Source organism: Homalodisca vitripennis, chromosome 3, assembly GCF_021130785.1.
Source record: "Homalodisca vitripennis isolate AUS2020 chromosome 3, UT_GWSS_2.1, whole genome shotgun sequence".
NCBI lineage: Eukaryota > Metazoa > Arthropoda > Insecta > Hemiptera > Cicadellidae > Homalodisca > Homalodisca vitripennis.
In genome coordinates this window covers 200,934,396-200,957,703 of record NC_060209.1, presented here as the reverse complement: position 1 = coordinate 200,957,703, position 23,308 = coordinate 200,934,396, and the positions used below count along the sequence as shown (strand labels likewise).

General features: G+C 32.9%; 1 protein-coding gene across 1 annotated transcript; it reads right to left on the bottom strand.

The window, feature by feature from the left end:
• Positions 1–12,711: 12,711 nt before the first annotated feature.
• On the bottom strand, positions 12,712–13,659 carry LOC124358557 (E3 SUMO-protein ligase ZBED1-like). The gene has a single exon (XM_046810859.1). The coding sequence runs from the start codon at positions 13,657–13,659 to the stop codon at positions 12,712–12,714; it is 948 nt and encodes a 315-aa protein (XP_046666815.1).
• Positions 13,660–23,308: the final 9,649 nt, after the last annotated feature.

Genomic DNA, 23,308 nt, shown 5'->3' with positions numbered 1-23,308 from the left:
ATGACAACCCCAATAGACCTTTATTTAATGGTTGTACAACATGTATGTAGCAAGTGAGATATTAAGTAATTGATTTATTTGGTCTAATCAACTTAATTTAAAACCGATTAACAGGTATAACTGCTTATACTGAGCTAAAAGATAATACATACATACAACTGTCCGTAAATTTGTGTGGTATACCAGTATGATATATTTTCAGTCTTCATGTTGGAGTATTAATTCACTGTTTCACTGTCGAATAGCTTATTTATAAATTTTTAAATAAAGAAACATACTCGTACAAATTATTAATAGGACTAATTTTGAACAGTAATCAGTTGAAAGAAATTGCCATCTCTCTAAATGACTTGTTTCATATCATGCCATGGTAAAACTATATATACCTGTAGGGAGACGAATAAGTGTGTGCGTGTACGTTAGTCACCAATAAACTATAAAATAGTTTTAAATTATCTAAAGTGGCCATTGGTTCCCAAAAAATAAAGTTGTTATTTCATAACACTTAATAACACAATTTAAGATAATCTAAATATGGCCATTACACCTTTAGTATTCCCACCTAGTACGTAACTAACTTTACTTACTTTTTAAGTCAATGTTACGCTAATTAAATATTTGAATTGGAAAAACATATAACATTTTGAGCACTAAAAACAATGCTAGTTATTGCTATTATACTATTTGAAGTAGGTAGTATTTGATTATTAATTGCTAAACTAATTTATACTTTTTCCATGCTATCCAAGTGTTTATTTACAGTTTTGGTAGTGTAACAGATTTCATAGAATTACTAAACTTATAATCTAAGATAAAACAAAATTCGAGTATATAGCAATGTTGTAGTTAGCAGTATATACTGTATGTATCTTACTTAAGCAAATTGGAGGGTTTATCTCCTAAACTAAACAAAGTATAAAGTATACTGGAGGCCTTTCAGAATTAATAAACAGCAAAATGGTTCTCGTTCACGAAAATACCTAATGAATATGTATGACATCCCAAAAAACTAATTTTGGGCCAGAAGACCCTCCCGGCTTGCCAGCCCTTGATGTATGTATCGGAACTACACGCGAGGTAATTTACTTGTTTCCCCCAATCTTTGTAAATTTTCGGCGGTATCGCAGCAGACGAGGTTCCGAACTCAGGCCTCTCGTGTGCGACCGACGCATCGCGTGCTTCTGTATAATTACTTAACAAATTAGCTTTTCATCAGGACCCACTTTAATATCTCAGGCAAAAAGAGGGGAGGAGACCCTTTGCTGTACGATCTATCAACGCTGTTCGTAGTTACTGTGAGTGCCGTAGGGTCTACTTTATAGTCTATAAGGTGATGACTTTAAGCTCAATTGTTAAAGTTACTTAATTCAAAGAAAATTATGTGGTAAAATCTTTTATATGTACCAGGAAGCTTTGTTGCTTACTTGATTTGTATAAAATATATTATGGGGGCTCCCAATGGATGTTTTTGTTTGCTTTTCTTTAAAACACAATCACGGTTGTTTTTCCTTTAAAATCACGTGTGGTTGGAACAAAAATTGAATAGGAAACCAGTTTTCTTGTTTTACTTCTCATTATATTTGACGAAAGAAATAAAATTAAGAATAAAGAAAGAAAAACTACTACTATATTTTAGAATGTGGTGATTTACCATTTTACTTTGCGGAGAGGAGATGATTATTCAAAATCACTGAAATCGGTTTCATAATTTTCCTGAATGAACTTAAGCTTTGTTGGTTAATTTATTTGTATAAAATATATTATGGGGGCTCCCATTGGATTTTTGTTTTTTTTTTTCTTTAAAATACAATAAAATCCCTTATGGTTGGAACAAAAATTGAATATGAAACCAGTTTTATTTATTTACTTCTCATTATATTTAAAATTAAGAATAAGGAAAGAAAAAACTATTATATATTTTAGAATTTGGTGATTTACCATTTCACTTTGCGGAAGAGGGGATGATTATTCAAAACCATTGAAATTGGTTCCATCATTTTGCTGACTGAACTTTATCTTTTCTACTGCAGTGTAGGTGATGCAGATTACTAAAGTTCCAAAACCTATAAAAAAATATAAAATATAAAATAAAATGTGTTTGTTTTAATTTGTTTGTAATTATATTTCACTAGTTTATTTAAACAATTTTATAAGTTTCTCCAGTTTCCGATACTTAATAATGAGTTCATCACGAACATTGATGTTGATGACATGCAAATCACAAGTTAGGCTATACGTTCCAATCAAAACTTTCCTGAAAACAATAGTTCCTACGCGTTCGTCTCTGTTCATAGTTAGTTATTAGTATGAACTTCTTTTACAAATCTAAACTCCTGTATTAAATTAGTATTTATTTTGAAATAACAGGAAACATGATTGGTCTCGAACGTGACTCAGAATCGATGACGTAAACAGAGTGAACTCTCATATTTAAGGTTGTTAAGATCTACTATATGGCTTCTATTTTCTACTGGTTAACTGCGACACTAAGCCAGCCAATGCAACCTTTATGTACCTTAAGCTCAATAAAAAATTAAAAGGTTTAAAATTGCATTTTAAATTGAAAAGGATTAGAAAATACATTTATTTGACAAAAATTGAAGTTGGCCGCGGTATTGAAAAAGGGCAGCGATTTTAATTTAGATTGAAAGTAACAAAAAAGAATGTAAGAACGGTCAATTTAGTCTTTTGACAGATTTGCGGTTTAATAGATACCAATAAAACCAAGTAAAAATAACCCTATATATATATATATATATATATATATATATATATATATATATATATATAATATATATCTTACATGAACAGAAATACCACTTATAATAACCTTCCTTAAATTTTGTTCACATAGTGAACTTTTCAAGAAAAATAAAATTACATAGTGTCAGTTTAAGAAGTACTTCTTTTCGTGTAATCATAACCATGCTATGTGTAGACAAAACTCAGATAGGCTAGTCCTTAGATTAACAGGCTGTGTTCACTCTCTACATGCAGATACTAACTGTTAATAGTACAATAAAATTCGTGCTTTTCATTGGTAGTACTGTACATGCTGTTACAGCTCAAAAGAATAAGGGAACTGTTTAAACACATCAAACCACTTTAAAGATAGTGTATTGCTTTTCAAATTAGTGCCCAATTCATATCCCACTTAATTCTAGAATAAAGTTAAGCCAGTGAACCATGAAGACCGGAATAGATTGAGCCAGTTCCCAACTCAGACCAGTTCACATGTAAGCCAGTGCTGTTGACAGTTACAACACCCGTGTCGTGTGGAAGAACACGTTCCCGTGCTGATAGAGTAGACAGGGGATCATTAACACGAAATTCTTCGCGTGCTCCAGTACTTTGCGTGTTCTTCTGATTTCGTGTTTCGTATAAAATATTTAGAATCCTGTCATAGCACATTTTATGTAATGTTAAATACCTACTACAAGGGGTTTCTTAACTGTTATTGCTCATATTTATTTTATTATTGCTTCCTTTTATGAGCTTGAAACAGATTTCATATGTCTTTCCACTTAGATTTGTTTTCAATTAAAATTGAATTCAATAGTTTTTTTTATTATGTATGATCTCTAATATTGAGTGATATTCAAATTAAACAGCGCCTTATTTTTAAGAAACTCGTAATAGGAACAACGATATAACAGTTCCATCATATAAATAGTAAAGTAAAATAAGATATATCTTTTTTATCAGGCGAAGTTAGGGCTAAAACGTCCTCTCTAACACAACCTGGGAACAACGGTACTTCCGATCCACCACCAATGGCCGGGCAGGCGAACTGCTTTCAAGGGCAGGATCGCTCAGCGGTCACCCATCCAAGAACCATCCACGCTCGGCGTTGCCGTACCCGCTACACTGCATGATTAGCCACCGTTAACACAGTTAACGACGTTTTTCATCGTTATTTTTCATTTGTTCTACTTTAGAGAATCAACTGTTGAAGGGATAACTGCTGTAGAGATAAGTTTTCAACAACAGTGTATAATATACCGCGGGCAGCTATGATCATGCGAATCGATTATAACAGTTATATTTAGAATAATTTCATTGTACTTTGGTTAATACTTTTATATTAAACTTAATAGTTATATGTGTAAAATACACCAATAACGCTACAGCTATTTAACATTGTATTTTAAGTATATTGTTATCCTGCATTGTGTTATAAACGAAGTGTTTGTAGCATGGTTATGTTTATTTTCGTTTTATTTTACTTACTACAATTAACTTTATACATGAAACATAATACAGCTATATATAAACTTATGATATAACATTTATAACTACAGGCGTGTCATGAAATAATATTAAAAATATTATACATAGTTTTCTTGAAAATTAAATCTAAAAGTATTATAAATCGCATCCCAGTATTGAAATGAAATAAAGAATCCATAATTTAACAGTAACAAAACCGTTGACCTCTGTGGAAAGTAGGGCACAGCTTCCACAACTGCGAACTACGTACAGAATTGTTCAGTCATAAATTATGGCCCAGAACAGTTTATGAAACAGTTTTTGCAGTGTAACTGTTTTGTATAGCGTTTGCATCCACCTTTAAGTAGATTAAAGCTATCGGTTGATAACACAATTGTGTAGAATTCAATACTACAACTAACTTTAAATACTACTTTCCCCACATGTAATGTCTTGAATTTATTAATATGAATAATATGCTTTACAGTAGTGTTATAAATATGATGTATTTTTTCTGTGAAATTTGTTTCTGTAAATATATACTTACGATTTAGATATATAGATACATAAACTTTATAATTATTTCTTTCATTGGTTCAATATAGGTATTAAATGTTTGAATATTTAGTCAAATATATGTCCCACGGTTTAGCTTTCATTTTGCCGAAATAACATGCAGTAGCTTTCTTACAAAGGATTAGTTAATATAACAGGGATAACACTACAACTTCTAAAATAATGTGTATTTGAATAAGCACGGGATATTATAAATCTCCAAATTAATCAAATAGTGTTCCGTTTCACTGACGTATTGTATTGACTTTTTAAGTACATTTTATTTCAATATTTTTTTTATAAATCCTGAGTTATAAAAATGTTTCTCAAGAAATATAGATATTTGTGGCCTTATGGATTCACCATGACCCGCCTTTTGTGAAACGAAAAACGGGTAATATGACGATTACAAGTGTGCTACGGTAAATACTAGATTCTCGATATATGTTGTTTGACGTAGAATTTGTTGTTCTAAACCTAATTTAGAATCATTAATGATATTGGTTTATTTCACGCTAAACTTATGCCTCAAAGATTTTTGACATCTGAAGAAGACATTATACTTTAAAATAATTCATCACCCAACGATACATTTCAAAAAAAGATTTAAACGTTATATTTTAAATATTAATATTGTATTTTAACCTGATTTTAATTATTTGTTTCAGATTATTGCAGAAGGATTGTTTAGGTAAGTTCAGGTGTTATTTAAAGATAATATACGAATGAACAAAGAGGATACTGGGAACCCTAAAATAAAACATCGTAAAAACTACTTTCATTAAAAAGTTATGTGGACAACGAGTGCGTTCGTCGTCAGACATATTACAAGTTAACTTTTATTTTGCTGGTTATACTCATATGTGCAGACCAAGAGGAAATACTCCGTGTGTGCTCAAATGCATACTGACTTATCACTAATGGAGATTCGATTTCTTCTTATGCTGTGAACTTGCATAGTTCCTTCGAGGCTTCTTTTTCTGACAATAAGTGTTACGATGTATTTCATACTTACTTTCATACCATGTGTTTCAATTTAAATATGCATGCGATTACCCTATAAAGGGAATAGCAAAACACATCCATGTATTCGATTTTCACTTAGTTTATTTCCCAATTTGTCTCATTATAGCCACACTAACAAGACGTGTAATATAATATTTTGAAAGATTGAATGTTCTTGAACGTTGGAAAAATCATTAAACGAAAGTAGTATATACAATATTAAAAACTTAACTAATTAAAATACAATTGTATTACTTTCTTTCTATTGGCGTAGAAACTCCATTAACTGATAACTCCATAGTTCTGTTATTAGTACAGAGTGGGAACTCCAGAAAGATACCAGCAGCTTGTTAATTCGTCTACATCATGAATTGATATAGGTGAAACATGCAAATACTCTGTTTATTAGCGATAACTAGTTAAAATAACTACTTTAGTTTTATTTGTATATTACAATTATAATTTTATTTCATATGTTTTAAGAATAATATTAGTAGTTAATTTATTAATTTGTAAAATTTTAATTTTTATGTGTTAAAATATTATATTAATTTCACCACATTGATGTATAAAAGTAATTATTTCTTTAATTTGTATTCTTAAAGTGATATTTAATTTATCTTTTAAATTTTACCCTGTCACAGGTTAAGTGTAAGAAAGAGCCACATGCAATAAACTTGCCTGTATAAATAACGCATTTTTCATTTTAATTGAATACATATAAGTACTGAATTACTCTGTCAATTTAATATATTCATCTTTTAAAGCAGAATATCAACTGAAACAAAACTGCAACGAAAAATTTGAGCATAATAATACAGGTATAATATCAAAGTTCAATTTGGATTCGACATCATAATATACGTTATTCCTACATTGTGTACAATTACTAGTGATTTGTTTTATAATATACATAATTAAAGTAAATAGCTGTGAATTTAATTCTTTTGCCTTGCTTGTTAATGAAATAAAATGCATCCAATTAATAAAAAGTTTCCAAGTTTAAGAAAATTTTTATAATTTAATTCACAACTAGGTCAACCACAAAGGACGTGTTATTGTCAAACTGCAATGAACTATTATCACTCGACATTCAAATGTAAATTAAATGTGAATACTCGCAGAGCTCACGAACAAAAACTCCAATCCCCAGGGGTCTTGAAAGGGAGGGTTTTTAGGACGGAAAACTAGGACAAATACAAATGCACAGTGCGACAAAAAGTACTGAATGACCTTAGCAATTCCCTGCGCTAGCAGCGACATTTGACCTGAGTGTTGTTTGGTGAAGCAAACAAACTAGGTCAATTAAAATGTAGAGATGTCGTGTTAGAATTATGGTGACCACTCGCTGCACAATTCGCTAGCTGGAGATTAAAAAGCAATATCCTAGTAAATTCCATCGAGTATGGGTCTTACTTGAGTATAAAAATTTTTGTAAGGAGGATAAAGTGGATATACACTTCATCCTGTAGTGACAATATGTCTTTGTGCCTAAACAAAGTCAGTTAAAAGTATAGGTGGTGGAAGTGAACTCATCCAGTATGTGTTTTATATTGCAGTCGTCTGAAATAGATTCCCACTTAATTGATTCCATTCTTTTTTCTTTCTACCTTTCATGCAGTGTCTATATGCATTTTATTTCAGCTTGTACTTACTTTTTATATACCTGTATATGTTTATCAGTCCATACTATCTGTAACAAAAAATTTACCATAATTTCATAGTAGTATTTAAAAATAATACAAACTGTGTCATTTGATTAAAATTCATCTATTTCTCTATATTATTCCTAATTTTGAAACTGCATGCTTTTAATATGAGTTGAGATGTTATGTGTTAATTGCAACTACGTCTAGTTTATGAACATAAAATTACCAAAAAAAGGTAACAATTTAAGTGGTATTAATATTATAGATGCAAAAGTCTGTGAACAATAATTCATTTCTCAATCACACAAACCCGAGTGGATGGTTTTATACGGGATTTTCCATCTATACAGATCGGATGTTAGAATAATAACTAGACATATTTTTACTCCAATATACTACTTCTGTTTAGATTTTGATGGATACTGATGGAGGGTTGGAACTCGGGACACTTTCTTGGAAATAGAAGTGAATTTTTCAGTCCTGTAACAACTTTTCCCTTCTTCTAAAAATGGGAATTTAAATATAACCATTAAGTGTCTTCTTAAAAAAAGAAGGATGGTGGAAATCAGAGCTTTCTATCTCAACCCAGTACAGAATGGCACTCGAAATTAATTAAAAATTCATTGATGCAAAACATGAACATCCACATTCAGAAAGTAAATAAATTCCATATAAAAGGATTCTCCTTACAAACTCAAACATGTTTTAAAGTTTGTACTTGCTGCAGGGCAGGCTTCCCTTATCTTATCAGTTTTGAAGAAGTCCAGTAACATGTTCATGTAAGGTCTCACCCGGACTCCATATTCTCGCATGGGCAATGTTGTATCACTGACTAAAAAGTTCACTTCTATTTCCTAGAAAGGTGACTCGACTTCCATCCCTCCATCTTTAAAAACTACACAGAGCGTATCAATACTTTTAACTCACGCTGTATATGCTAATTCTACAATATTCTATTTGCATGAACAAAATACATGATTTCTGCACATAGCCATTACGGTAATATTATATAACTTTATTATAGATGGTGATTTGAAACCACTTAATGTATTTTGGATACTTGAAATTAGTTTACTGGAACAGTATTTTTTCAGTATCTGAAGGACTTCGACTTACTGCTCCTCTACACCGTTCTAAAATATTTCAAGTGTTGCTAAAATTATCGGTGCTATTCCATCATGGTATGCTAAAGATCTGAAATACTTATGACACGAGTTTCACTCTACAACTTCAGGGCCTCAAAATACTGTTTTTTTAAACGGATTTACTAATTTTATTATCCAATACAGATCTAATATACGAGCCGCATGTGAAACTGACTGACTGACTGATATATGTATACAAATTCTAACCTACTTCTATAAGTGCTAGAAACTTGAAATTTGGCACGCAGGTATCTTTTGCCGTATAACCAATAGAAAAAGTCTGAAAACCGGGAATTTTAAATTTTAAACCCCTCAAAAAATTTGCAGAACAACGAGCATTTTTTACCCTTGTAGACCTTTTTTGTAAGCTCGATAGCGGGCAAACCGTTGGAGCTAGTTTGGATCTGACGAAAAATCGTTAGTCAGGAATGAAGTGAACTACAAAAAAAGTCTAGTGCCTTTTGGCTCTATCTCCCATGGTTAAGTGACAAAACGCTAGAATATTTGACAATCCAGAGATTTGTCGCTTAAAATAGTTGTTGGAGCCCGATGGCGACAGAACGGTTGGTCGTAGCTCAAATCTGATTGACCCATCAAATTAGAAAATTACATGATCTACTAAAAAAGGTCCAAAAAGGTTTTTTTTACTCTATCTCCATCGGTTAAACAACAAAACGCCCTTAAAGTTAAATCTTTGATTCACAGTGTGTAGTAGATAGACCCTGGTGAGTTCTGTACGGTACGTAACAAAGTACCTTATGCCATGTCAAACACCGTATCCAAGTGGAAGCCGTTGAAGCCACAAAAACAATATAGGCCTATTTTATTTATATCTTATCATCTTTCAAAGCAATGTCGTGTAGTTTTCTAAAATTAACTGCCATTTTTAATAATTAAAATTACTTATGTAAAACTGAAATATAACCCTACGTGTATTATTTTAAAGTGTTTACAGCTGTTGATATAGACTATTTAAGTTAATAATTCAAAATAATTAATCAGTATCAATTTTGTTGATTATATCAATGGATATGATTAAGTAATATCGTTTGTCAATTTCGATATAAAAAACCGGGTCCGCTTATCGTACCCTACCCGGAGACTTTGATAAAATAAGAATGTCACCTATAGAGAAAACAATTTGAAACATAACCACAGCCATTTTTTAAGAGTTAAGATGCATATACTAATTACAGTAAGTTATGGTTAGGTTCTACCTTATCTTTATTATAATTGTATTATTCAACAATGGTTCATATTCATCTGAAGTAAATTATATGAAAATATTTAATAAATTACTGCACATTTGTAATGACAATATAGCCTAACTACATATCTAATAGGCTAAGCCACTAATAATAGTACAAACAGGCACCACTTATAAAAATTCCTCTATTATTTTACTTGGAATAACCTCTAATGTACAATCATTATCAAGTAAATTAAATCTAATTATTAGGATACAGTAAATCTGAAGACATTCATTAATATCTGTAAAAAAGTACCTTCTACAGTCCTAGGTTGGGACACAAAAAGTATCTATAGTTATAAAGAAATAAATATTATTTTAGTAAAATTACCTGGTAGATGGGCTATTTGTTGTAGTATTTTCGTGTTCAGTTTCGTTTAATTGATAGGACACGCCTAATTTGACGTTCAACAACAAAAGTGTAAACAGCACAAAAATTATCATTTTATGCTATTAAAACTCACTCAGACAAAAAATATTATTGCTTTTATTTTTTTGTATAAAATAATGTCACAGTTTCATTCATAGAGCATTGTAATTGTAATTCTAGAACTATCCCCAGTTGATTGAAAACAACTACCCCTAAATACACACTAAGTCCAAGTGGACTTAGACTTGGACGCATTAATAATTATATTGTTTCTGTTTATCTGGTTATTCTTTTCTGACCTTTAATGCGCGATAGGTTTTGAACGATTCATAATAGCTCAAATATATTCTCAGCACATCTTATTAAATAAAGTGATCTGCAAAAGTCGGGCAGTAGATAGGGACACATAAAATTTCATACCGTTTATGTTCACAACTTAATCCATTCTTTACTATGCAGACTTTTCGTAAATAAGTCATACCGGCCGAACTAGTGGTTATAGCTACTATAATATCTGAGGGCTGAACGTTCAAAGTAATTTATATTTACCTACAAAAATTGAAGTCACTTTTTATCCTATCCCCATCGGTTAAGCAACAAAACGCCCTGATAATTAAATCTTTGGTTTACGGTGTGTAGTAGATAGAGCCTGGCGAGCTCTGTACGTTACGTAATTTGTGCCATATCAAATACCGTTTCAATAATATTATATTTTGTTGACTTTGTTTTTACTAACTCTTTGGAGAAATATTCATTTGTCTTCAAGAAGACTACGAATAGATCACATTGTTTGTACAACTGTTACGTTTTTTACAACCACATATACTGATTACTGTAGAAACAATGTCTTTTAGTTGTGTTGCTAAGAGCACTTTCCATTAAGGGAACGAGCAGCTGTTTCCGACGAGCAAAATCTCTCAGTTGCACTTCGATTTCTGCTTGTACTCTTGCCTGGAAGACCCTTAGATTAGAATGTTCTACTGCGGCCATCGATACGATTCTCATCACTGGTGATCATATGTATTGTTCATTGCGTGATGAGAATCGCACGGGTGGAAACTAGTGATGCGTGATTACGAGATGTCACAATCGAAACGTTTCGATTGTGATTCCCTTAACGAGAGATTGTTTTTGCCGAGATGTTCCTAGCGATTGTTTCATTGCGACAAGACATCTCCTCTCGTACCGGGCAATCGAAGTGTTTGACGAAATGTTTGATTCCATAACTTTGTTTTTGCGATACACCATAAACGCTTGCCGAGAGGTTCCTACCGAGAAGTTTCTAGCGATTGTTTCGTTTACGTGTACGATCTATTCTATTCTTTTACTAGGCAATCGAAATTCTAAGTGAGATGTTCGTTCACGAAACGTTTGCCGATCGACAGAAGGATTTAATTGAAATATAAATTAATTTAGTTACTTTATTTTACTGACTTGACTTTCGAGTTGTTTTAATGAATTACTATATTAGCAACGCTAGCTGCATTTACACATACATTTAAAATTATACTATATTAAACGCTTATTCACGTTACAATAATGACGCATGATGAGCAGTAAAACATTCAAAAAATAACATGGTACAAAATAAAAACAATTAATATTTTAAAATATTAACCAAGAAGAGGTATTTATTATAATTTAAGATAATATACTCACTCTTAATGCTTCACGAATGCTTAAGAATTATAATTTACATTTTGACTAGGTAGCAATAATTTTGTTCTTTTCGTCCAATATGCACTAAAAACACACTTTGCACACTTTCAATTCAGGATTCCTGTATGTATTTATTGGTTTTATATTAAAAGAGAACACAGAACACTGAAAATGTATTAAAAATAATAGTGGATTTACTTACAAACATTATATATTTATAAAATAAAAGTTGTGACTATTGTGGCATTTCTTAAAAATATATTCCCTAAAGTTATAAAATAAAAACATATAAGCACTATTATTTTATTCTACGATCTTTATGTTTCTGTTCAAAAATATATTTGATCAAGCTTTTCTGATCCCAGTCTATTTCTCCTATCATTCGTGACTAGACCTGCCACCTGCCTTTGAAAATATACGTTCAGAAGGAACGGAGGTGGCTGGAATACTTAAATATTTAGTCACAAGTCCTTGAAAGTAGCATGATGAGTCTTCCAAAATTCTAATGGATCTTTGTTCCTTTCGATGTAGGGCATTTCGATATATTGTTTAATTATCAACGTTGCTGTTGTGGCTGGGGTAATGGCAGACGTTCGGGATGCAACTTTAGAATTGAAGTCAGCCCATATGTCATCGTCGTCTTCAACTGGTATTTTTGTTACTGGAAGGGGATCAATCGATTTCTCTGCATTTTTTGGGTTATTTGGGTCAGATATATTTATCAGCCCAGCTACTTCTTGTATTAATTGCTGTTGAATGTGATCTGCTGAATCTTCATTACCAAATGCAGATTTCTTGAACCTCGGGTCTAAACATGTTGATTTTCTTACTATTTTGTTCACTTTTAAATGAGAGAGCCTCCTGGAAATATTATCCATCAAAGTAAGCTTCAGCTGTGTTGCAATTGCTGTAGTAGTGACTTTTTTTCTGTAGAGATTTCTGTAAACCTCTGATGAGAGGTACAATGAGGGACATTGTTGGATACTGTTCCCCAGACAACTTTTCGGTCATTGACAAGGCAGGTTTGAGCACTGGTATTGTCTCTTCAATAATAATCCACTCATCAGCATCCAAATTTCTCTCCTCGGCATCAGTGAGGGAAGCAAGTGCAACTGTCAGGGGTAATTTAAGCTTAAGCAAACGTTCTAACATCATAAGAGAGCTGTTCCATCTTGTGGCTACATCTTGTACTACACACACAACTGGCAAATTCATTTGTTCTTGAATTTCCTTAAGTTTGTATGCAGCATTGTTGTTCCTTTTAAAGTAACCGACTAATTTCTTGCATTTGCTTAAAATTGCTGAAAACTCTACATTGCTATTTATAGCATCCTGCACACAGAGATTTAGTGTATGCGCTACACAGGGATGGTGGTGCATATTCAGATCCTTAGAGATTGCTTTACGCATGTTCTCGGCATTATCTGTAACCACTGTTATGACTTTATCTGTTACTCTAAATTTTTCAAGGATATTACGTATAGCCTCAGCTATGTTTTCTCCAGTGTGAGCTTTTTTGATTTCCTCTGTTGCAAGTATAACTGAATATGACTTAAAATCATAAATAAAATGAGCAGTAATTGTGATAAAGAATTTGTTGCTCTCGGATGACCATAAGTTAGTTGTAAGTGACAAAATATCAACGTTGTCTAGCATATCTACGAGTTTTTGTTGTATTGTGCTGTAATATTCTGGAACTAATGATTCTGTGAGAGTTTTCCTTGAAGGCAACGTGTACTCAGGCCTTAAAGATTTTGAGTAAAGCCTGAAACCCTCATCCTCGACTATAGATAATGGCTGATAGTCTAGGGCGATCATGTGAATTAAGTTTTTATCAAAGGCTTTCAACTGTTCCGCGGTTAGTGTGGTTTTGGAGGTAGAAGTGAGGCATAATTGTTTTATTCTTTTTTTAGGGGGAGGCAAAATTGAATCCGACGATTTTTCTTGTTGAAGTGGTGATTTAAACGTACAAGGTATTGAACTTGTGGATGGTGTAGCTAAATCAATGTCAGGTGTCTACTCTAACTGGCGCTTCCTCGACAGAGCGCGGGGCTACAACGACCTATTTGCACTCTGTGCCCCCGAAATATCTGGCGGATACCGGCATCCTAGTGGCCTCTCTTTCTTCAAAATCGAAGGGAGGATGTATCTCCAAGTGTACAGTTTGGACGCCCCCGGTCAAAGGATTGTTACCAAGGGCGGTGACGTCCAACTCGTAAACCGGTGCCGCTTGTATATAGATGATGGAGAGGAACGCAGGAACATAGCCTTGAGTAGATCACTTAATGCTACCATATTTGGCGACATTAAAAATTATTTGGATTCGTTGAACCCTTATGTCCATGAATTTCGGCGGTTGAGTGATGAGCCCTCAGTCAACGCTCACTTGGAATTCCAGGTAACAAGTCGAGGTACTCATGGTCCTGCTTTTGGCGACAGACAAAGAGGCGTTGAAGTGCACGCCGTGTTTAGTACTGAAGATACATTTATTGAACCTCTAAAACTTACCGTTTGGCTAGTACTAAATTTCTAAAGTAGGAATTTTAATTTGAATTACACTGCAAAATCTGAGATTTTGGGGTTGTTTCCTGCAAGCTCAATCACTACCATTATTTTATAAATAAAAATCTGTTAATTTAAATGTGTAGCATAATGTTAATATTTTATTTATATTCAAATTAAGAAACAAAAGAACAGACATTTGCTTCATTTTACTCTGCACACATTGGAGTTAAAATGTCGCTGTAGATTGGCTTCTGATTGAACAATGTGGGTTTACAATTTTTTAATTTGTTTTAATTGATTTTAAAATTAAATGATCAAATCTGTATAGCAAAAAACTGCTTTATAACTTATTTGTATATTTCCTACACAATTTAAGACTTAGACACAGTAAGAATTAGACAGTTACAGTTTTCAGAATGCGTGTTTTTAAAGTTATTAAGAGTTTTTATATTTGCTTAGTTTATTGAAGGCATTAGTAAACAATGTAAAATTGAATAGAATAAACTGATGCAATTGAATATTGAAGTATCTGCTTGTATCAAAAGAAGTGTGTGTATCATTTTGAATGGTAATGGGTCCCCCAGAACATCACGAAGAGTAAGCGGAAGCGCATATACGAAAAGGACAAAAAGATGAACTCCTGTTTTACTTATTGACCCTTAAATCAATAGAGATGTCCCTTGGACCAAGAGGAATGGTTGCATCAAGTATCTAACGATCTTTCTATCACACAGACGGAGAGCTCTTTGACCTTAAAACCAGTAGTGTTCTTCCTTGGACAAAGATGAATCCATGTACCATGTTTGAAATCTCTAGGACCTTTCTATCACACAGACGGACAGCTCTTTGACCTTAAAACTAATAGTGTTCTTCCTCGGACAAAGATGAATCCATGTACCATGTTTGAAATCTCTAGGACCTTTCTATCACACAGACGGACAGCTCTTTGACCATAAAACCAGTAATGTTCTTCCTTGGACAAAGATGAATCCATGTACTGTTTGAAATCTCTAGGACCTTTCTATCACACAGACGGACAGCTCTTTGACCATAAAACCAGTAATGTTCTTCCTTGGACAAAGATGAATCCATGTGCCAAGTTTTAAATCTCTAGGACCTTTCTATCACACAGACGGACAGCTCTTTGACCTTAAGACTAATAGTGTTCTTCCTCGGACAATGATGAATCCATGTGCCAAGTTTTAAATCTCTAGGACCTTTCTATCACACAGACAGACAGCTCTTTGACCTTTAACCCTAAGATCAATAATGTACTTTCTTGGACAAAGAAAGTACATTATTACATGTACATGTTATGTGCCAGGGCTCAAGTATCTACGATCTTTCCATTACTCAGGCGGACAGATCTCTGACTGTTGTTTTCAAAATCAATAATGTTTATGCTTGGACAAGATAAATTTAAGTACCAAGTATGAAGTTTCTAGGATTTTCTTACATTAGGTAAGGAAATATGTTTTTAAACCAATTTTAAATCTCTTCAAAACCGTCCAGACGTACGAGTTTCGAAGAAAACACATTAAAAGCTCACTGATATTCCAGTTACAGGCTATAAAAGTAGAAATAGCTATAAATCGCTGGCTCAGTCAAAACAGCTCTTGACCTTGTTTCTGTCATCGTAGCTTTATATCGCTATGAGCCCTCATACCGCACAGTCAAGATATCTCACATCTCACATTACGATCTCAAAGGGTATTTGCATTTAAGGTTTACAGTCATTTAAGGATAGGACTTTTGTCTGAGTTATTCAAAACTGATCCATTCAAAACCGATAAAAGTTAATAATGGCACAGTGGTCGTTGCATCATAATTTTATATTCCTGTAAATACAGACGGAACAAAGAAGAAGTCGTTAAAATTGTATGAGTTATCCCAAATTTTTATTTTAATGAGCCGTTAAAGTGAATAATGGAAGTTCATATCATCATAGTTTTCTATTCCTTCAATGAAAGATGAAATGAGTAAAAGAGATAGGGTGGAATATTTTGCTAGCGGGTTAAAGAATATCTGACACGCTTCCTCTAGTGTCCGCTCTGACTCCTGACTGACTGACGTGACCACTGCTTTTGCTGACACGCGACTCTGGATGCTTTCACTGTCTATAATTATTCTTCCGTTTTTGCAATATCAGAAATATTTTATATTTGTACACGTATACTTACTTTCCTTTGAATATTTAAATAAATTCATTATTTAACATACAAGTCATAATACATATATAATATAAATAAGTGTTTTCGTCACCACTATTACGAGGTGTAACGTCATATCTTGTATTAATTTTAAAAACTTCACTGTGACACTTCTCATGTACTGATTTTAAGACAGCCAGTATAGTTGTAACAGACTTCCACCGCAGTCAATGTGTTAAATTGTAAGACATATCTAGTTACAGAATACTTTGTTAATTTTACTTTGCAATGGTTTCTAGACGAGAATGGTAGGTACCATATTTCTTATTAAGTATTCACAGTGAAGAACCGATACATTCAGAACATGGACAGCGTACAATAAAATGACATCTCCCTTTGCTGGCCGATATAGCGCGATATAACTTTACTGACAAAGTTAAAATGTAATATTTTAGACTACAAATACAATGTTTGCATCACTCGTCTCTCTCAGATCACCACTGTACGAGTAAAACATGCTATAGACAAGCTTTCCGTCCAACTTGGGAAAGACATTTAATTTCAAGCTTCGATAATTCCTACCATATTATATCTTCTCTCTCTCTCTCTTCCACCAAACTCGTCTCCCTTGAAATTGTTTATATATAATAATATGAAAACTCCTGCTCGCATCCTGCTTTGAGTGTAGCGTTATTTTACTCTTTTTTAGTACTTTACAATTATATACTGGTAAATTTGACATAGTATTGTGTGTACCTAAGTAAAAGAAAATATCCAGTGTCCAACTGAAATATTGCCATTGTTTGGATGACATTCATTGGGAAATCAATTCTAAATATAAGTCTAGCTGTTTCAAGGTCTAAAAGAGGGAAACATATTTGTCAAATGAGATTTATAATATGATGATCAAAGTGATAGCTATGTATTATTTGTTTTATAACCTAATTAATGTTTAAAATTTCACAATAATTTATTCACGGATACTATTCTATTGGTGAAGATATCATTGACGTGAGGTAAACTAAAAAAAGGGTATGGCTAAAAAATTTTATAATTCTAACTGCAGCTATTTACAGTTGAGAATGAACAAATGGAAAATATATTTTTAACTGAAGGTTTTTTCTCTAACAAGGTTATAAGTGCTTCAGTAAGGCGACACAGCCTCTACTCTCAAACATACCGATAATTGGCAGACCTTGACCTAGAAACACATCAAATTGTCTAGAAAAATAAACCACACAATTTAATGTGATAGTTGAGTTTAGCTCCACCGACGCTGTCATTTGAATCCTGTATTCTGGAGTTGTGTTCCCCTAAAGAGATTCAAAAAGAGGTTAGTGGCGAATAAGCTCAAATGAAACATTTACATGGTTTTGATTTCAGAGACACCTAGACTACAAAATATAGTGAGATTTAGGAGAAGAGGTACTCTTATCGTCTCATCAGGTGCATAGCTGAGTGCAATTATGATGTTTTAGACGCAATCTCTAAGCACGGTGAACCAATCGAGTTTTCTTCACATTAAAAGATTCCAGACGCTGCATTAAGAGGAAAAGTGAACTGGAGCTAAACTCTATATTCTATACACAATGAACCAACCCTTCTCACCATAGCTACGTTATGCGTACAGCAATGTATAAGTTTACACACGGGAAGTAACATGAATGAGATCAATATATTATCTCTCCTCTAGCAATCTCAGTAATAAATATCAAATCTAGAGTAGCAAGAAAACATGTGTATGGCTAGCATATACAAGCTCAGGATGATAACTAGCTTAGTGCAATGCCAATGTCAAATTCTGAATAACATTTTTTATCCTCGAAGTTTGTCATCCTGATTTATCTTGAGGAAAATATGACAAACTTCCATGGTTAGTGGTATATCGTTAAAGAACTTGATCCTCCGACAAAGATCACTTCAACTGAAAAAACCACATATTATTTTGATCTTTTTAATGTGTGCGAGGATGATGATTATTTATTCTGTATCAAAAGAAATGTATTTAACTAAAATGAATAAATATGGTTGAATAAATAAATAATTGGCACGGTGCAAACTAAATTGATAAAAGCAGTAAACCGAAGTGTTTTGCAGCTAATTGTAACGGCTGAAAACACAGTAGTTTTTGTGGTGTTTAGCACAGGTAGTAAATATCGTTCAAGTAACTATCGTCCTGTAACGTTTATCTAACAATTTCCCACCATGACAATTTAATTTTGAGCTCCAGCACCTCCACTTCCCCTTTGTCCACCACCTTAAATTGACTCATGTGAAGTTCTTAAGCATTTCTCGCTAGAGGTTGGAGACGATCGTAAAAATAAATAGAATCAGTATTTTAAAATAATTTTACTGGTCAAGTGTTTAGATTGAGTAAACCTTAAATAATGCATTATTACAAATAACGAGGAATTAAATGGATACCATAAATATTGTTTCTTTCGTGTCTTTCCAAACTGGTTTAACAATGGGAATACTGTAAGTACTTAATGTGACTACAGATCCAAGTTTATTGTTTACGTTTTTCCCAAAAGTTTATTATAATAAAATTTTTACTATTAATAACATTTACAAGTACCAACCCTTTATAACATTATAACATTGGAATACAGTATTTGGGCATGCAATATATTGTAAACCTTTCTGTGAATTATGTTTTGTATTACTCCTACGACAAAATGTTCACTGGAATTATACAGGAAGAATAAACAGTCAGGATCCCCCGCCTCTATTTGGTTCTACAGTTTATATAAGTAGACATCATTTGGATAGTAGTGCAATGAGGAAAGAAAGTTTCATTTGGTGATTTTGAAAATTACCACTTCAGACGTTTTCAAAACGTGAGAGAGGAGTTAACCCTACGCTTGACTCCCTGCCAAATAGTAAGAGGATTTCAGTTTGAACATTTGATTTGACTTAAAAACGCTTGAAGGAAACAGGATTTTTCCACATTTGCCATTGTCAGAAATCACTGAAAGATGTTAATGTCCGGAAAAATACTGTTTCCTTCACAAGCCTTCCATCGTCAAAAATAAACTTGACAAAGAAATAAAAACGTTGGTTAGCTAATAAACACATTGTTCTGGTAACTCTGGTTGTTATTTTGTATGGAGAAGAGATAGCGATCTCTGGTTTTCACTATTCTTTAAGTTTCTTATACTCCTCAAAATGAGGGGTCACTAGAGATGGATTTACATTAAACAATTTTCTTAATTTCCCGCAAAATTTTTGTGGACACGACAAATTTTCAAAATCAACAAATTTAACTTTCTTTCCTCATTTCATCACGACTACTCTAAGAATATCTCCTAATATAAACTTTAGATGATATTCTATATATAATAGAATAGATGTGGGGTCCTCAATTTTTAATCACCCTGTTTATTGAAAAATCGAACGTTATTAAACATAGGAAACTAATCATCAAAGAGACAATTAATTTGGTAAATGTACATTACATTTTAATATTTTCCATATGTACTTGACTTGTTGAAGAAAAATTTAAATTTAATTTGAGCCTATAATTTCTATCGGGTACGAACTTAAACTTGACACCAGAGAGTGTGTTCCATTCAATCCCAAAATAAGGTTACTTAAGCATTCCAAACTGGATTTAAATATACTGTAACTGAGCTACAGGGATTAAGCCACAGACAGGAGCGGAGGTCGGGAAGGTTACAACAGTATCAGATGCCAACCAGTCAGGGTCGAGTCACGTACCACACCTCAGTCTGCGATCATCGCTTCATTTACTTCCACCACTAGCACATGCACAAGCTTCACTGGCGTGCAGTTGTTCCATCTTGTCTTCTAGAAGATTTTTACACTAATCATTCTCTTACTAATCCTATCAATTTAGACCAACCCGATTTTACAAATTGATATGTGAATTAGAAATGGTTTTTATTTAAGTATTGACATGGCGTTTTGTGTTTAAAATTTTGGGCGAATGTCATTCTGAGGTTGGGAATACTGTCCTATCTGAGTTAAGAATGATTTTTACTAAGTTTAAAGATTTTGTTGACCTAGTAGGTAACGTTGTTGTTCTCAGTTTTGGATGATTTTAGTAGTCTTGTCCAGACACAGCCTTGAATCAAATTTGTCTACAGAAATGCCGAAATATTCGAAGTTGCGTTTGTAATATTCTTTGAAGCGATAAGGATCTGAATATTAATATAATGGTCAGATACGTTAAAGACACATAAGCCTAATAAATGTCCATTAGATCCGGTGTTTTTTATTGTGAAGTTACAGTCTCAGAAGCTACAGTTTTAAGAATTAAGGGCTTCAGCAGTTGAAATTCAATATATTCTGACAAGGTTCCTATGCAGAAATAAGAATGAAGGAGTAACTACAAGTTTAGTCCATGTTAGTTATAGTGAGAAACTTATTATTAATAACAACTATTTAAAATTCAAAATATATAACTATCATACTTCGTTTTTTTTAATTTGTTGTTTCGAGATTTAAAAAGAGGGACAGTATTGATTTATCTCTTTAATTACATCACTTATTACTAACTGAAATAATTTTGTCGTCCAAATTAGAAGTTATGGGACTGTTTAGTTCCCAAATTTATTATTGAATTTTAATAATATACGGATATTCCATTACAAAAACTACTTTTAGTTTGTCTGTTAATTGACTCTTCTACAATTTGAAATTCACCTCTTCACGTTCCTTACAAACAATTTTTGTATACTTAATTTAACCAATTTTTTTAGGGCTAATGTAGTAAAAGTTTGAATTCTTCACTTAGGGCAAGAAGGCAAGGAGCTTTCTCACCGTACTTAAACGTATCTGGTCTTCTACGCGTCTTCTGAACTGATATGATATTCGGAATAGATAAAAATATGAGATATGACGACATTGATAACCGAGATCACATGGTACAGCCACCATAAAAAGGTACAGTGGGCAGTAGTCAAAACACCTTGGAAGAATAGAGAGTTTTTTTTTTTCAACATTTACCGGTCAAAGCGGCCAAGGAAGAGTTCTTTCTCACTTTTAGGCTTACAAAACATTAAAATTAAGAAATTGAAGCCCCAACCCCCAACAATCTCCCTCTAACAGATTCCTTTTTACTTAGCATCTCGAGATCTGCGATCAGTGATGTGCTGTAACATGCCTCTAATAGTTTTTAATTGAATTACCTAGATGTAAATGATAACGATGGTTTTGGTAATTATAGTGTAGATAAAGTCTGCTTAAAGTCAAAAGTCCGTGTTCGTCAATAAGTTTGAAATGCTAGTAATTTCGCTTTGCTGGTCGCACCGAAATATATATATATATATCATTCGTGGGTTGGATGGATGAACACTATAAGCATATTTATTACAATTAATTAGACTTCGTACTTTAACAGTCATTACACCTTATGCGGTCCTGAATAAAGCGTAAGTTATCATCTAATATATTTCTTTAACACCTTGTGCATTCAGGAATGCTTAATTCCAACGGAACATTAGTAAATCAATTAAACTTGCAAATATTAAACTAATATTGACGTTGTTTTAAAGCTTGAAATAAATCTACATCAAAAGTGTTCTCCTCTAAACTTTGTACTAGTATAAATGGATTTAGCTAAGAAGCAGTAATAAAAAATTAGAAGTTTCATGTTAAAAATAATTTATTCATGAAGCAATCAAATCTGAAGGACTTCGACTTACTGCTCCTCCACACTGGTCTAAAATATTTCAATTGTTACTGAAATTATCGGTGCTATTCCATCATGGTATGCTAAAGATTTGAAATACTTATGACACAAGTTTCACTCTCCATTTTCAGGGCCTGAAAATACTGATTTTTAAACGGATTTACTAATTTTAATATACAACTAGTTTATAGATCCAATACAGATCTAATATACGAGCCGCATGTGAAACTGACTGACTGACTGATATATGTATACAAATTCTAACCTACTTCTAGAAGTGCTAGAAGCTTGAAATTTGGCACGCAGGTACCTTTTGCCGTATAACCAATAGGAAAAGTCTGAAAACCAGGAATTTTTAATTTCAAACCCTTCAAAAAATTTTCAAAACAACGAGCTTTTTTTTATTTTTGTAGGCCTTTTTTGTAAGCCCGATAGCGGGCAAACCGTTGAAGCTAGCTTGGATCTGACGAAAATCGTTAGTCAGGAATGAAGTGAACTACAAAAAAGGTGCAGTGACTTTTTGTTCTATCTCCATCGGGTTAAGCGAAAAAAAACGCCCTCAAAGTGAAATCTTTAATTCACAGTGTGTAGTAGATGGAGCCTGGTGAGTTCTGTACGGTACGTAACAAAGTACCTTAGGCCGTGTCAAACACCGTTTTAATAATTATATTGTTTCTGTTTATCTGGTTGTTCTTTTCTGACTTTTAATGCGCGATAGGTGTTGAACGATTCATAATAGTCCAAATATATTCTCAACACCCCTTATTAAATAAAATTATCTCCAACAGTCGGGTAGTAGATAGGCAGAGAGTAAATTTTATACCATGTATTTTTACAATTTGAATTCATTCTTTACTATGCTTTTCGTAAATAAGTAATACCGGCCGAACTAGTGGTTATAGCTATTATAAAATGTGAGGGCATAACGTTCAAAGTAGTTTATAATTATTTACGTAGATAAATTGAAGTCATTTTTTATTCTATCTCCATCTGTTAAGCAACAAAACGCCCTCATAGTTAAATCTTTGGTTCACGGTGCGTAGTAGATAGAGCCTGGCGAGATCTGTACGGTACGTACCTTATGCCATATCATACACCGTTGCAATAATTATATTTTGTTGGCTCTGTTTTTACTAAAAAAAAATCTTCATTTGTC

Bases quoted from the DNA above. Each gene is read 5' to 3' on its own strand.
- LOC124358557 (XM_046810859.1), bottom strand. From the start codon at position 13,659: ATGATCGCCCTAGACTATCAGCCATTATCTATAGTCGAGGATGAGGGT.